Here is a 16365-nt window from a genome sequence, read left to right on the forward strand (position 1 = left end):
CATCAAGCTTATACATTGTCCGCCAATGATTACAATATTCAAGAAATTGTTTTCACATCAAGGGGTTGCCCCCAAGCCTTTTCCAGCTCCTTAGGCCACAAGCCAAAGGAAGCTTTTCAGAATTTCTTCTCCCAAGAATTGTGAAGATTGCCCCACTCCCACATTTAACACCTTAAAATATTTTAAAACCTTTTAAAACCTGCTCCCAAAACTGAGATTGCACTCCGGGGCATCCCCATAGTAGCACACAACCTTACCCAAGCCATCAACCAGTTACATAAACCTCTCAACCTCACACTGTGCCCTTTCTATCAGTATGACTTACGTGCAGGTAGAATACTATAAAACAAAATACCTTAAGAAATGTCATATTCCTCTTCCAAGAAAGGAAGGTGTCGCTGGGTATCTGTTGAAGGGGTCCCGGTCCAAGGGGGGAAGAAGACACACAACACACACGAGGATGGTGAGACAAAGGGATGTCTGCCTGCTCAGAGCAGCAGGCAGCCTTTTATTAGGTTTCTCTACTTCTACTTTCTCACACACATAACATAAACTTCTTTCTACAAAAATACTAAGGAATGTGCACCTGCACACAGCTCAAGGTTGTGTCCATGGGAACTATCTGGTTGGCTTCACTGCTCCCATGAAAAACGGCCCAACACTCCACAATACTCCAAAGTCCTCAGACTTCAGTTGTGGGGCTGTGACTTCCCCCCACATTGTGCTGTCCAACTCTCAGGGCCGCTTCCATGGGAATAGGCAGCCACCTCCACCTTTCTCAGGGGAACAGTCTTACTCCCCTCAATGCCTCCAGCTCTTCCGCTTCCAGGGGGCCCAGGGGTTCCATGGGCCTGCCATCTCCCCCACAGGAAGGTGCTGTGTACTCCTCAGACTAGGGAATCAGATGATCCTTGAATATATTTTGTTCTGGGCTGGACTGCCAACTGGTCCACCAAGTTGCAGATGCTTAGTCCCATCTGAAGTGCCAAAAACTGTCACCAAAAACCAGGAAATAAACTCTCTAACCAGTTTGTTAGGTTAGAAGCTGACATTTACTTTATTGCAGTTCTGAATGTATGGGGGATCTCTCCACCCAAGGTGTGCACTCAGCAGTCTAACAAACCAGGTTATGTTCATGAAACTAATACATATTCATTACATACTCATTACATTTCTGGAATATATACCTTTATGCTAAATACTTCCATGGATTTATTTGGATATAAGTAGGGGTCTTCTGAGAGTCTCTGGTGGTCATTTGGAGAACATCTCAATGCTGAACTGCAGGAGGTCTCTGTAAGCCCAGGTCTCTTGGGATGACAGCAAGACCCCCTCGTGTAAGCACCACTCATCACGGTTTGGTGTCATCTGCCAACTTGCTGAGAGGTCCCTCTGCCCCAGCCTGACCTCCGTGCCCGGCAAGGTTATGAAGCAGGTCATCTTGAGTGTGATCACACGGCACACACAGGACAACCAAGCAAATAGGCTCAGTCAGCATGGGTTTAAGAAAGGCAGGTCCTGCCTGACCAACCTGATCTCCTTTTATGACCAGGTGACCTCCACTTAGCAGAGGAGGGAAAGGCTGTGGATGTGTCTACCTGGACTTCAGCAAAACCTTTGATGCTGTCTCTCATGGCACACTCCTGGAAAAGTTGTAGCCCACGGTTTGGACAGGTGCACTTTCTGCTGGGTTAAGAACTGTCTGATGGCCAGGCCCAGAGAGTGGTGGGGAATGCTGCTGCATACAGTGGGTGGCTGGTCACTAGTGGTGTCCCCAGGGATCAGTGTTGGGCCCAGTCCTGTTTAATATCTTTACTGATGATCTGAATGAGGGCATCAGGTGTATCCTCAGTAAGTTCACAGATGACACCAAGCTGGGTGGGACTGTTGATCTGCTGAAGGGCAGGAAGGCTCTGCAGAGAGATCTGGACAGGCTGGATAGATGGGTCAAGGTCAACAGCATGAGGTTCAAGGCCAAGCGCTGGGTCCTGCCCTTGGGTCACAACAACCCCATGCAGTGCTACAGACTGGGGAAAGAGTGGCTGGAAAGTGGCCCAGCAGAAAAGGCCTGGGGTGCTGGCTGATGAACAGCCCTTCACCAGCAGTGCCTGGGGAGGTCCAGTGACTTCCAGCTGCAAGAGGTGCCTGGATTGTGACAGCCATGGGGTTCTGTGGCCTCAAAGGGACATGTGCCCATGTGGCCTCATGTCACAAATGTGCAGAGATGCAGCATCAGTCCAGTGATTGTGACCTCACCTGCCCAATGCTTATTATCCTGAGGAGTGGGCCAGCAAAAGCTAGTTGGGCTGAGCTGGCCTTCGGGACATCTCAGCTCCGTCAACTGATGCTTGTATGCCTGCCTTTTTCCAAGCATTTTTCATCATTGGCAGCAGCTACAAGCCTCACCAAAACGCTTTTGACAGCTCAAGGTGCTTTATGGGTCACGTTTGGGGTTTCTAAATAATTTTATTGAGCTACAATCATTTCCTTTCCTTTCAGGTGATTGGATTGGTGCTGATCTGATATTTCTGAAGGAGATTTTTCTGGAACTCCGTCATCCAAAACTTTCCTCTCTATTCTTGAGAGGGGTGATGGGGAACAATTCTTCTGAGCCTTGACCTGAAAACTCAAGGCTCTAGAGGGGAAAGGAAGGTAGCCTGAGGCTCAGAAATCAAAGTGGGTTTGTTGGACTGTTGGTAGAGCACACAGAGAAACTGACTGTTTTCCAAAACTGTTTCCCTACCAGTAGATGTCAACAGGCTGTTAGGCTTTGCCCAGTGTTTCTGGTTTGGCAATTAGAGCTGTTGTCCTCAATGCTCCTGTAGAGAATGCAATATTTGAATACGCTTTCAAGCAACAATATTATCTCATCTCTTTTCAAATGTCATTTCCCCGCAGTCATTGCAAAGGGAATGGCTCTGCCACAAAGGATCCTCTTTCCCCCAGAGAAGATATGCATGGACTGGCACCAAAGACAGAGGCCTGGAGCGGGACTCCTCAACCTGGGCAATACTTGCTACATCAATGTCATCCTGCAGTGCCTGACATACACACCCCCTCTGGCCAACTACCTGCTCTCGCATGAGCACAGCCAGTCATGTGAGTACTTTTAAGAATATCTTCTTGCAAATATCTTGGGCAAATCCCAAGGATTGCCAGAACCTGGAATCAGATTTAGGAGAACAGCAGAGAACTTTAGGAGAACTTTGTCAGCCCCAAGAAGCTGCTTGTCCTATCAAGTTGCGTTCATCCTCAGAAAAACACCTCTTTCTAGCCCTGGGTCTCTATCCCTGCAAGTTAAACCCCCTTGACTTATTGCACAGAAAACTCTGCTGAAGCATTAAATCCCTCTGAAGCACTAAAATGTCCTGAGTTTGTCGGGACTTTGGCAGCTTGGGAGTAGAGAAGTGGAGACTGTTCTTAGAATTGCAAGATCTCCAGTAGGTTTCCCATCATTGGGGGATGTTTTCCTAACCTGAGAAGCTTCCCTCCCTCTCTCCCTCCCTCCATCTTTCCCCCTCTCTTTACCTCTTCAGGTCAACAGCAAGGCTTCTGCATGATGTGCGTCATGGAAGTGCACATTAGGAAGGTCCTGCATTCCTCAGCCAGTGCCATCCTGCCTGGGGCTGTCCTCAGGGACCTCAAATGTAAGTTGTTTCAGGTGTTTCAACAGGTTTTCTTCTTTTTGTTCCCTTTAGGGGAGAGCTACTAACTTCTTCTTTCTTAGTCATAGGAGAAGAATTTGAGTATGGCAGGCAGGAAAACGCCTACGAGTTCTTACGCTGTGCTCTCAATGCCATGCAGAGAGCTTGTCTGAGTGGCAGCAGCGAGTAAGCACAAGCAAATTACCTTTTCAATGTTCCCGAACCTGTTGGACTCCTTGATGTGCTCCCATCAAGGAAAACTGATGTCCAGGACCTTCAACTTAGACTCTTGGAGGAGGTAACTCTCTTCCTTGCCATTTATTTTTATTTCCAGCTCGGACATCTCTTCACAAGAAACTACCATCGTCCATCAAATATTTGGGGGCTTTATGAGATCCAGAGGTATGTTTACGCAACTATTCCTTTCACATTGTCTGTGCTCTTCTGTCTGCCTGTGACAAATAGCTGGTCCTGGGATTGGCACAGTAGGTAACCTAAGCATACACTGGCACAGTCAACTAACCCAGCATTTTGATTTTCTTTCCAGTCACATGCTTGAGCTGCCAAGCAGTTACTGATTCCTACAAGGCCTTCCTGGATGTCTCTTTGGATATCAGAGTAAGAGGGTTCACAATTGTGCTTCAAGGTGTCCCAAGGGCCCCTGTAGCTTTCCAGAATCAAAGTATTTGTCTTAAAAGCCTACACTGCAAGCACAAGGGAGCTTGGTGGTGAGTGGGAAGGGGAATGCATGTGTTCCTGCAGAAGCCATGACACTGGTGTCCCCATGGTGCTGGCTTTAGGCTGGACAAGCAGCATTATCCCCTCTGTACCCTTGACATACTCTCCTCCTCCTTCCTTTTGCCCTCTCTCAACACCCTTCTGGCTCCCAGGCTGATGGGGTTGGATTGTTTTCCCTACCGATGCCCCTGCATGACATCAGTAGCTGAACTGAGTGGTGGCACAGAGAGGGAGCTCTTGATGGCTCTGGGAGCCCCTGGAACATGAGGGAAATATTCAGCATCACATCCTCTTTCTTTGCCTCCTTCCAGACAGTGCCTGCAGGTTAATGGGTATCCTCAGAGTCAGCTGTTTGGGTCTTCTTGTCAGCTCCTGGGAAGTGTTTGGGTGAGAGCATTTCCCAAAGCTCAGCGGCTCCTTTCTAACTCTTCCAGGCAGCCTCATCCCTCACCACAGTTCTGGAGGACTGTGTGACACCCAAGGATCTGGATCCGAAAGAATGCTTCAAATGTAGCAAGTAAGATGATTCCCAACGACATAATAACACCAGATCCTGCATGAGGGGAGGCTGAATGTCATCAAACAGAAGTCATCTTCTCATGGAGGTTTAATGCACAACAGTGAGACACAGCTTTTTTAATGTGGCTCGGAATAGCCTTAAAATAGCGTAAGGATGAGTGAGACAGGAAAGGTTGTCTGGCCTTCTTGGGGGAAGATCAGGTGCATTTCAGCACTCGGCTCTGTGCTTGGTTTCAAGGTGTAAGAAGAAGGTTGCTGCCTCCAAGAGGGTCACAATCCATCAAGCACCCAGAGTCCTCACATTATGTCTGGAAAGGGCTGACCAATGGACTGGCAAGAAGATCAGCAAGGTGTGTACACAGCTGGAGTCCAACTTTCTCTTCCTGGAGCAGAAGATTCCCCAAAGCAGTACACTCTGTCACAAGCTGCTCTTGTTGAGTTTTTTGTGTTCCCTTCTGGGGAGAGGAGAATTCCTGTGGGAAGACCAGCCTGGACTCTGCTCTGCCAGAGATGTTTTGGCTGAGAACAGTTTCCTGCCACCTAAATCATTACATATTGAAGGCTATTTCGTGTGGTAGCTCAGGATCATTTCTGAGCCCTCTGGGTCTCTCTGTAGTTTGTGGACTATCCTGAGTACTTGGATCTTCGGCCATACATGTCTGACACAGCTGGAGAACCCCTCCTCTGCTCCTTATATGCCATCGTGGTGCACAGTGGTGACACCTGTCTTGAAGGACACTTTTTCTGCTACACAAAGGTAAAGACATTCCTCCTGACAAGGAGAAATTTGTGCTAGGGAAGACAAACTTTCCAAGCAGTGTTACTGGCAGCCAGGGTTTTGGGGGAGAAGGTCTCCTTTGGGACTGGATTGGATTTGTTTTAGTGTACTCTTGGTTCTGCAGTTTTCTGCCTGTGGTGTTGTGGAAAAACCCTGGAGTTCCTCTCCAGATGTATGCCTTTCTTTGCAGGCCAGCAATGGGCTGTGGTACAAGATGGACGATGAGTCTGTGGATAGTTGTGACACCCACACAGTTCTGGGGCAGCAAGCATATTTGCTGTTCTATGCCAGGTAATAACCAGTGTCACACGTGTTCAGAATATGTTTCCTTTTCTTGGCTTTGCTGTTTGTCTTCTCATCCTCCTGGGTGCTTCTGTAATAGGAGAGAACTTCTCCTTGCATTCTTCAGTGCTGTGAATTTTGAACTATCCCACACCAGTCCTTCTCTTCCCTTGCTTCACCTTCAGGCTTTAGGGTGCTGCCCTGTGTATTCTGCCACTTGTCTGCTCTCTGAAGTTGGCTCAGGTAGAGAAGAACACTTAAAGGGGGCCTCTAGGAAAGAGGAGACTCTTTATCAAGGAGACTAGTAATGGGATGAGGGGTAATGATTTTAAAGCAAAGAGGGATGATTTAGATTACATATTAGGAAGAAATTTTTCCTTGGGAGGGTGATGAGGGTCTGGCACAGGTTGCCCAGAGAAGCTGTGGCTGCCCCATTCCTGGAAGTGTTCAAGGCCAGGTTGGACAGAGCTTGGAGCAACCTGGTCTAGTGGAAGGTATTCTTGCCCATGGCAGTGGAAGGTGCCCTTGCCCATGTTGGAACTAGTTGATCTTTAGTGTTCCTTCCAACCAAATTCTAGGATTCTAGGATTCTGGGAATTGGAGGCCATAGCGGGTATAAAGACAAGGAGTTGCTCTGACAGGGGCAGACCTGGTGGGAAGACCCCAGTTAAATTCCCATTGGTGACCTTGGTGAATTCTTCCCTCTGTTGCTCCAGGAGAATAACTAAATCCCAGAGGAGTCTACAAGGAATGCCCTAAACAGAGATCACTCTTTTTTCCTCCAGGTGCTCCAATTTGAAAATGGGAGAAATGGCGGCTTCCTCACCAGCACCATCATATGTCCATTCCATCCTCAGTCAGACGGGGGGCAGCAGTGAGCAGGCAGGTTCTGCAGGACCACAAGCTCTGCCTGGTAGGATTAAGGTGACACACAGTGTCAGGAACAGTGCCAGGGAGAGGGCCCGGAGCAGATCCCCGCAGTGGGGCAATGATCTCTGCAGCTGCTCCATGAACAGCACTGACTACGACAACTCAATGGGGAGGAGGAGGAAGAGAACTAGTTCTTTAGGCTGTAACCATGCTCCCAGGGATAACACAGCTCCAGGGCTCTCCAACTGGATCTGCCAGCGGACACCTGCACCCAGTGCTGCTTGGGTGCAAACCCTGCCAATACGGAGATCCTCATGGCGGGGCTATGATATCTGGAGCCAGGTTGTGGAGATCACAAACTCTCATCACTCAGTGAGGAGGTTTGAGCATCGCAGAGATGCACGTCAGACAAACACAGTATGATGAGGCCAGACTGTCAGCCTGGATGAGGGAGCAGCACAGCGTCTGAAATGAACAAAACTGACACTCGACTGGAATGAACAGGCAGAAAAGCCAAAGCCAGAATTAAACCCCCTTATTGGCCTGTGGAGGACCAGGCCTAAGCATGTTTTGTCTCAAATATTCTGTTACAACAGGAAAGGTAACTGGAGAAGAGGGTCCTGCAGAGCAGGGGCAGCATGTTCTGAGTCAACTTCCTGCTCCACCGTGAGACTTGTGCTGCCCCATCCCCAGCTAACTTGCAGGAGAAAAACCAGAAGGGCTGGCTGTACATGTGGAAAAAAACAGCACAAAAAATCTAGTTTACATAGGAGGCTGCACCAGGTTAACTAGGAAAGGAAGTGGATTGGGCTCCCCTGGTTCTCTTTTTCCTTTCTTTCTCTTTTGCTTTCTTTGTCTTGCAACCTCAGCTCCAGACCCACGTGGCAGGACCAGTGTGGGATCTACGGACTGCTGATATTCTTTGTTCTCTCCCTTTTCTATCTTATTTCTCCTCTCTTGCTTTGCCTGGGCAAAGCACGGCTATGATATTCTAGCCTGTACACCATACTGAAGTTTGTTTTGGGAGTGGGGAGCTTGTGGAAGCATGTTGTGGCTTGTGAGCCAGCACCTTTGAGGAGCTTCTTGTGGGAGCTGAGAACTTACTGAAGTGTACTGTACCAAATCTAAGGGCTTGTTTGGCCCCACTCTTGTAGAAGTGTATTGCAATAATTTAAGAGCTTGTTAGCCAACACCTCTTTAATCTAAATATTGGGCTGGTTCCTGGAGTTATGGTGGCTGTACAATAAAACATAAAGAGTTCCCTGGCATGTAGCCCAGTGTCTTTGTTCAGCCTGACAAGAATTCACAATGAACATCATGCCTCTGACCACATAGGTTATGACATGGCCTTGCATGAATAATCCTTCTTTTTAGGTTTTGGGGCAATTGGTGGAAATACCCCCTGTGGGATGTTGTGCATGATGGGATTTTGAAAGCTGTGTGCTTGCATGTGCCCATTTGGCAATCTCTTATTTTTAAATATGGAGTTCAAGTCACTCAAAGGGACATGGGTTGGATGAGTCAACAGTGACTGAAAAGGGCTGGATGGCTGGACCCCAAGGGTTCTGCTCAGCAGCGCCAAGCCTAGTCTGGAGCCAGGAACAAGCAGTGTGTCCCAGGGGTCAGGGACTGATCCTGTTTAATGTCGTTCTTAACTAATGGTCTGGATGCTGGGGCAGAGACAACACTCAGCAAATTGGCAGATGACACCAAAGCGGGAGCAGTACTTAGGTCACGGGTCTTGTGCTGCCACAGCGGAGATAAGGCAGATTGTCAACCTGGACCATAAAAAGGAGACTTTCAAGGCTAGAAGCAAGGCTTAGGACTCTAATGACAATGCTTTGGTCCCTAAAAGAGGGCTTTGGACTATCCAGATGGGGGTCTGGACACTCAACGTGTGGCTTGGACCGTAAAAATGACCGTATGGGTCCTAAAAGTGCTGCTTTGGAGCTGGTTGTGTCTGACATGGCTGATTTTGTACAAGTCTTAATTGTCAGCGGTAACATTGTTTGAGGACGTCTCTACACATTTTCTGGTTAAGGGCTGTGGGAAAATGACTGGGAGTAAAAACATAATGGTACAGAAATTATAGGGGAAAATACGTTGCTACTCCCTGGATGGAATGCAGCCAGCATACCCGACCTCCCACAGACAGTACAGTCTAAGGGGGACTAAATGAAGGGTGGAGTTGAGTGGAGATCTGTGGAAACCTTTGCAGGGGAGGGAACTTGGTGGTACTTTATAGCTGATCAGCTGCACAGCAGTTGAAAACCAAGGGAGATAAAGGAAGATGTCCTGCTGTTGAATCAGCAACTGTGGCAAAATCCCTCTCCTTGGACTGATGGGTGTCCCTATTTCAAGGTTATCTCAGGTACTGCACTGAGATACCTGTCCCCAAGGTGAGATACCTGTCCCCAAGGTACAACTGCCCTTCACTGAGTAACAAGCATGACTAAAATCACTCAAGCTCCACCTAAGTGTAAAAAACCAGCATAAAAGTGAGTTGAAAACGGGGAGAATTTAGCGAAAACTTATTTGTAACTTCTGGGATCAGTCAACGGGCTGAACCTGTCTCTCGCCCCAGAGGGGCCCGTTCAGTAAAGGAACCACACTCTGTGCGCACTGAATGATTTTCTCTAGCCAGTTTTGTCAGGGATTAGAGGTCGTCTGTATATTGCTTTGAATACATTTTTGCAGTCAGACAGTAAGTATCACCAGCAATCCTGGAACCTTAACCTGTCACGATTTTATTAATAAAGAGTGTTATTCCATGAATGTGTTGGGTGAGTCTTTCAAGGGTTTTGACAAACATTAAGGGTTTGGGAATATCTTCCCTTTCCATGTGACAAGGGCCAGTCTCTACTTTGTGCTGCAAGACCCTCCTGTCCAGTATGCCCCAGTTTACGGTGTAACCAGTTGCCCAATCAATACTAATGTTGAGGACCTTCCAACTGATCAATTTTTATCTTAATTTTTGTCATCTGATCCACCTTCTTGCTCCAAAAAGTCTGTAAGACTTGATCGTTGCCATGAGCTTTGACTCATCCTATGTGGATTGGTTGGGACTGAGCCTGTAACAGTAACCACTTCCAATCTTCCTTCTGCCAAACCTCCTTTCCATTTACTTGTCAAACTAATGCTTCCCATTGACACAATCACTGTGCGGCACCAGCCCAGGTTGTGTAAGAATCAACATATACTGTCCAAACATGACCAAATATTCTCTTTTACTGCCAGCAATTCAGCTTTTAACTCTCCCACCTGTGCACTTCCCATTCCTTCTTCTACTACTTCCATTCCTGTCTGAATGGTAAGAGCACCTGCTCTGTACTTCCACTTACCATCTCTGTGTTTGGCTGAGGCATCAGTAAAACACATCTTTAACTTCAGAGTCCGATGTAAATGGGGAGCATCAAGTAGGCTTACATGGCTGTTTCAAAGCCAGCATATCTGAGGTCTCAGCTACCTGCAATTCGGTAGGTTCTCCCAGCCCTTCAGTCGTATCCAATCCACGACTCCACGTCCCATCCAATCCACGACTCCTGAGACATATGCACACTATCTGTGTACTGTTGGCTTTTGTGCAATCCTGTCTGGTGGAGCACTGCCCTTCTTAACACTGGCTAACAGGTTAAATGGGCCTTGGATTTGCACAGATTGGTACTGTTGAATTTTTTCTACTTCTTTAATTGTTTGGGTCAGAGATAATAATACCTTTTCCCAGTCCGTGTATCTTTTTTTCAGATCTTTTAATGCTGTGGAACTGAACCCTAATGGTCATTTGGGTCCATGAGGGCCTTCCTGGAACATATTACAGTAAGTCCCAAGTTCAGCAAAACCCCATTCAACTATTATAGGATCACTATTATAGGTAAACTTGCCCAAGTGATTGATATATTTTTAACTCTTCTATTAGCATGTGCAAAGCCTGCTCATGACTATCAAGCCATTCCCAGGTCTTTTTTTCCTCATAATGCATACGACAGTTTTGCTATTATAGAAAATCCAGGAACAGACAGGAGAATTGCATGGGGAGTGTGCTCTAAATCCCTAATTACTTCATTTATCCTTTCTCTGGCTGCAGGGGAAATGGGGAGCTTTGATATTAGTCACAATGGAAATGGGTAAGAATGGAGCAATTTTTAATGCAGTAATTTTCATATTCTTTCCAGAAAATTTACTATTTGGAGTTTTTGCAAGCCTGAATGACCAAATATTCTCATTGAACAACTGACAAACTTTTCCTTTAAAGATATTGTATCCTAAAATATTTTCTTAATGTCCTGCAATTGCAAAGGTACATGAAGTCATTCTTTTTCCCTAGGTAACCATAAACAGACAGGAGGATTGGGGACTTTTAATAATGCCACTTCTAATCTTTCTTCCAAGGCCTCTGCCTTTCCCTCAAACTCTTTAAATTGTGGTTCTAATAAATCATTCTATACCTGAAAACTGAGTTTTAGAAATGAAAAGGAGGGTTTGAACCCTGAAGTTAGGTTTTGTGCCCTCAAAGGATGCTTCATTACCACAAATAAGGGCTTTGCCCCTAAAAAGGGGTTTTGAGAGGCTTAAAATAAGATTTGAGCCCACCAAATTTCAGGCTGAATCCTAAAGAGAAGGCTTTGGTCCCTGACAGGGGTGTTTTGGAAGCCCTGGACCAAACCCGTGCAGCTTGAGTGTGTCCTGGACTGCAGGGTTTCAGGGTGTCCTGCCCCTGACCCACAGGCTCCAGAGCTTCCTATGTTGGGTTCTGAACTCCCTCTTCACAGTGCAGTAGAATAACTCCTCCATTTTTGTGTGTCCAGCCAAAAAAGCCTCCAAAACATCATTTTTTTGTCCCCCAGGTGTTGGCTTTTTAAAATTTTTTCAACATGACAATGGATTTTAAACCTTGTTATTCAGCTTTTTGATCACTAACCACCCCCTTTTCCAGACTTTTACCACCAGACCAAAGATTTGTGCCTCATTTGGTATCATTTGGACCAAATCCAAGATGAAACTCTGGTGCTGAAGCACAGGAGTCGCCCTGACCTGGACCTGGCCTGGGCTGTGCTGCTTCACTCAGAAATTTAAGGTGGAGCTTTGAACCTCTCACTGGTGACCCAGGCCAGAGCAGTGTTGTGAGATCTTGCCTCGAAATACGGCTCAGGGCCATGGTTTTACCCCGTCATAGCAAAATAAGTATAGGGAAATATTTGGTGGAACCATTCTTCCTTGGCCATGCTCCTTCTCTCCCCTGGGGCTGCTATACCCCAGCCCTCTGTGCTCCAAATCCTTAAGAGGCCTCTGGCCTCTCTAAGTGTTTCACTTAGGCCCTTTTGGGTGCCTCCATGCCCCTTTGGGGTATCCCTAATTTCCCTTTGGATGTCCCCCAGGCCTCTCAGGGTGCTCCCCCAGGCTCCTCCATGCCCAGTTGGGTACAGCACCCCTCCACCTCCCTCCATGCCTCTCTAGCTGCCTCTCTGATCCCCCCAGTCCCACTGGGAGTCCTATGGGACTCTCTGGAGTCTCTCCCTCTTTTGGTCTCCCTCATCCGTAACCCCCCTGCTCCTCCCCTCCCCCATCCCAGAGGTGTTCTGGGCCCCTTAAGGGCCCCTGGCCAGCACTGGCTCTGTGCCCAGAGCCTCTAACAGGCGTCTCCAGCTGCTCTGCCATGGAGGAGACGTGAGTGTGCCGGGGCCCCCGAGGTTCCCCCACTGCTGGCACCCTCTGAACCTACTGTTCCCTCCAGGGTGCCCTCAGTGGAAGCCTACGAGGCGGCCATGGTGCTGAGCGGGGTAGGGGATGCGCTGGGGTACCGGGGGGGCCGCTGGGAGTACTGCACCTCAGGCCCCCAGATCCATGCTGAGCTGGCTGAGCTGGGGGGGCTAGCGGCCATCACCCTCGAGCCCCCTGAGTGGCCCGTCAGCGATGACACCGTCCTGCACCTCGCCACCGCCGAAGGCCTTGCCACAGGTGGGGGGGGCTCCATGGCACCCCACAGACACAGATCCCTGGGATTGGGGTCCCCATTGTACCCCAGGCTAGCAGTGGAGTGTTCTGGGTGAGAGGGATGTCCTCACTATATCCCCCAGAGGGTGGGACTTATCTTTTGGTTGGGTTGTATATAGCCTTGGGTTGTATAGTGAGGCCTGGGGGGGGTCCCCATTTTAGCCCTGAGCTGTATGGGGCAGAAGTCCCCCATTGTATCTATGACCTAAACTGGAGGGTTGCTGGGAGGGGCTTTTTGGGGGACTCTGGCCAGCCCTGGAGGGGGCTCGGGGGCATTCTAATTCCACTTTCCCCCTCTCCTCCCCTTTTAGAGTTTAGCCAGTGAGGCTTGTGGGGGTGGGGGTGTCCTCATTTACTCGGGGAGAGTGGCAGGTGGGGAGTGTGTGTCTGTCTGTGTCTCTCTGTTTTTCACCATTTATGTGCCCTTCCATATTGGGGGCTAGAGGGGGGAACATTTTTCCCTCCCATTTTAGAGACTTGGCAGGGTACCCCTTTCCCACCCAAACTGGAATGCTCAGGGGGATTCCCCATTTCTCCATGAAACTTGTCCTGCTTCCCCTCCACTTTTGGGGGGTGTGTGAGTGGTGTCTCCTTTTCCCTCCAGTTTTGGTAGTCCACGGAGGGTGTTCTCCTCCCCCTCCAGTTTTGGGGTGTCTGTGGAGTGATGTACCCTTTCCCCACATGTTTTGGGCGGGGTGCAGTGGGGGGTCTTCCTCTTCCCTTTCAGTTTTGGGGGGTGCATGGGGCCTCTCCCTCCCCTCCCTGCCAGCCTGGGTAACCCAGGGAGGCCCTCATGCTCCCCCCCAGGCCAGGAGGGGGAACCCCTTCTGCAGGAGCTGGCTCGCCGCTACGTGGCTGCCATGGGAGACATGGAGGGACGCAAGCCTGGACCCACCAGCATCCTGGGTGAGTGAGGCCCAAGGATCTGGGGAGAGGCAGGGGGGCTTAGGGGGCCTCACACCCCCATGCTCCCCCAGGCACCTCACAGCTGCGGCCTGGGGAGCCCGAGGGCTATCGCATCCCCTTCAACCCCCGTGGCACCGGCTGTGGGGCCGCCATGCGCAGCCTGGCCATCGGCCTCAGGTGGGGATGGAGAAATGGGGGGACAGGTGGGGATGGGGGACGGAGGTATCAGAACTGGGGAGATGGGGACAGGGTATGTGGGGGTGTCAAACAGGGATGTGGGAGTGTCAAAATGGCTGGAATGGGGACATGGGGGTATCAGGACTAGAGGGACGTGGGGGAACAGGGACACGGGGAATGGGGGTGAGGGACTGTCAGAGCTGGGGGAGTGGAGACATGAGGATGTTGGGGCTGGGGGGGGGGGGGGGGGGGGGGGGGGGGGGGGACAAAGGGGTGTGTCAGAGCTGGAGGGAAAGGGACATGAGGGGATGGGGGTGGGGTAACAGGGACATGGGGATGTCAGGGGGAGAAGAACGGGGATACAGAGAGGGGTGGGGCTGGAGAGGACAAGGTCTGGGATTTGGGGGCATGGTGGTGCTGGAGCTGGGAGGTTGAGGACAGAGAACACAGGGACAGCAATAGGGAGAATGGGCACAGCAGAGACAAGGACTGTGGGGACAAGGGTGGTGGGATGGGGATGGGAACAAGGCTGGGGATACAGGACTGGGGCGGTGGGGACTTGTCTGATGCCAGTACAGGTATCCACATGCCTGGGAGCTGCCGACACTGATCCGTGTGAGCATCGAGAGTGGGCGCATGACCCACCACCACCCCACTGGTGCGTGCCAGCCTGAGGGAGGCGGGGCAGGAGGGGACACAGGAACCCCCCTGAAGCCCCTGTCCCCACAGGGTACCTCGGGGCACTGGCAGTGGCCCTCTTTGGGGCACTGGGGGCTCGGGGAGAGCCCCCAGAGCGCGGGGGGCTGAGCTGCTGCGGGTCCTGCCCCTGGCATGGGACTACGTGGAAGGCACCGGTGTGGCTGTGGAGGACAATGCTGCTGCCTGGCCCTTCTTTGGGGAGGCCTGGCACCGGTGAGGGGTCACTGGGAAGGCCCTGGGGAGACATTGGGAGCACAAGGTTGGACTGGGGAGGATACTGGGAGGGGCTCAGGGGGCCATTGGTGTCACTGGTGTCCACTAGGCTCTGTCCCAGTCCTGGCAGCGCATTGCACTGGGGTTACTGCTGATCCTGATGTCCAGTCTGTCCACAGGGCTGGCACTGCCCATCCTGTTCCTGCTGCACCTGTGTCCCGTCAGTGATGCCATCCTCAGGGACACTGACCTGTGTGTCCCTAGGGTTCCTAGGGTTATGGGTTTTCCTGGTGTTACTGGTGTGCCCACTGTGTCCAGTGCCACAGTGCCCCCCCAGGTGGACCAGTTATCCCCAGTGTCCTCACAGGTTCCTAGGGCCACAGGGGCTGCTGGAGAGCCATCGCCCAGTGACCCCCAGTGTCACTGGTTACCCCCTTGTCTGGTGACATCAATGTCCCCACTGACACCAGTGTCCCTGATGACTCCCCATGTCTTCAGTGTCATCCCTGTTGCCAACAATATCCCCAGTGACCTCAGTGTCCCCATGTCCCTGCAGGTACCTGGACTCCCGTGGGCTTCTGGAGGGTTGTGGCCCAGCCCAGGTGCCATCCCTCCCGTCCCCAGCCGAGCGGGACACAGTGTACCTAGGCTGGGCGCTGGAGGGGTGGGCAGGGCGCAGTGGCCATGATGCACCCATGGTGGCCCTAGAAGCCCTGCTGGCAGCCGGTGGATGCTGGGAAGACCTATGTGGCAGGGCAGTGTTGCATGGTGGGGACAACGATTCAACGGGGACCATCGCTGCTGGGTGTTGGGGGCTGCAGGGGGGACTGACATCCGTCCCCTCAGGGCTGCACTGCCGTCTTGAGCACCGTGAGCGGCTGCGCAATGCTGCCCACCAACTCCATGTGCTGGCCTGGGGGAGACGATGAGCCCACCCTATGTCTCTGGTATCACCTGCAGTTCCCCTCCAAAGAAAGCCCCGGTGGGTCACCAGGGCACAGCAAAGACTAGCATGTGGTCTTAGCTTGGGAGGGTCTCTGGGGGTCAGCAGGCCTGGGAAGGCCCCTAGGAGAGTCCTGGGTGAAGCGGGGCCCTTCAGGGGGTGCTGGGGTCTCAGGCAAGCCCCAGGGAAACCATGATAGCTGTGTCCAGGTGGCCTTTTACCCCTCCCCAGTTTGTGACCCCAGAACTTTCCCAAGGAGCCTCAGTTACCCCTACAGTAAAAAGCATGTCCTCCCAAGTCACTCTGGGTCTGGGTGTGTGCCTGGCGTCTCTTGTCCTGCCTCTGCCAGTGTTGAGACCATACCTCGGTGGGACCCTCTGCAGCCAAACCTGCTCCAGGCTGAGCAGCTCCTGCAGCCCCTCCAAGAGGCTCCCGGCCATGGGGCATTGCCAAGGCCTGTTCCTGGGCTGGCTTGCCAAGAATCTGTTCTGTACTGATAGCCCAGGGCTTGGACCCAGTGTTCAAAGGGTGGGCTCACGACCCTTTGTGGTGGAGTGGAAGGAGCACACAACCCTGCTGCCACCTGCCTCCAAGTGCCACCCATG

General features: G+C 51.0%; 2 protein-coding genes across 2 annotated transcripts; both read left to right on the plus strand.

Moving 5' to 3' along the window:
• The first annotated feature begins 2224 nt into the window (after positions 1-2224).
• LOC116796443 (ubiquitin carboxyl-terminal hydrolase 42-like) lies at positions 2225-7501 on the plus strand. Its single transcript, XM_032707066.1, has 11 exons — positions 2225-2429; positions 2947-3099; positions 3537-3647; positions 3728-3830; positions 3979-4046; positions 4192-4262; positions 4817-4899; positions 5140-5251; positions 5518-5658; positions 5870-5970; positions 6747-7501. Exons 1-11 carry the CDS (start codon positions 2225-2227, stop codon positions 7252-7254), a joined length of 1656 nt encoding a protein of 551 aa, XP_032562957.1. The 3' UTR covers positions 7255-7501.
• Positions 7502-12388: 4887 nt separating this feature from the next.
• Positions 12389-16066, plus strand: LOC116796116 (protein ADP-ribosylarginine hydrolase-like). Its single transcript, XM_032706456.1, is given in 8 exon segments — positions 12389-12495; positions 12563-12786; positions 13630-13728; positions 13800-13905; positions 14484-14563; positions 14635-14700; positions 14703-14817; positions 15374-16066. Coding segments are annotated over 8 exon segments (1074 nt in total). The 5' UTR covers positions 12389-12484; the 3' UTR covers positions 15747-16066.
• Positions 16067-16365: the final 299 nt, after the last annotated feature.

This window comes from Chiroxiphia lanceolata, chromosome 19 (assembly GCF_009829145.1).
Source record: "Chiroxiphia lanceolata isolate bChiLan1 chromosome 19, bChiLan1.pri, whole genome shotgun sequence".
Lineage (NCBI taxonomy): Eukaryota > Metazoa > Chordata > Aves > Passeriformes > Pipridae > Chiroxiphia > Chiroxiphia lanceolata.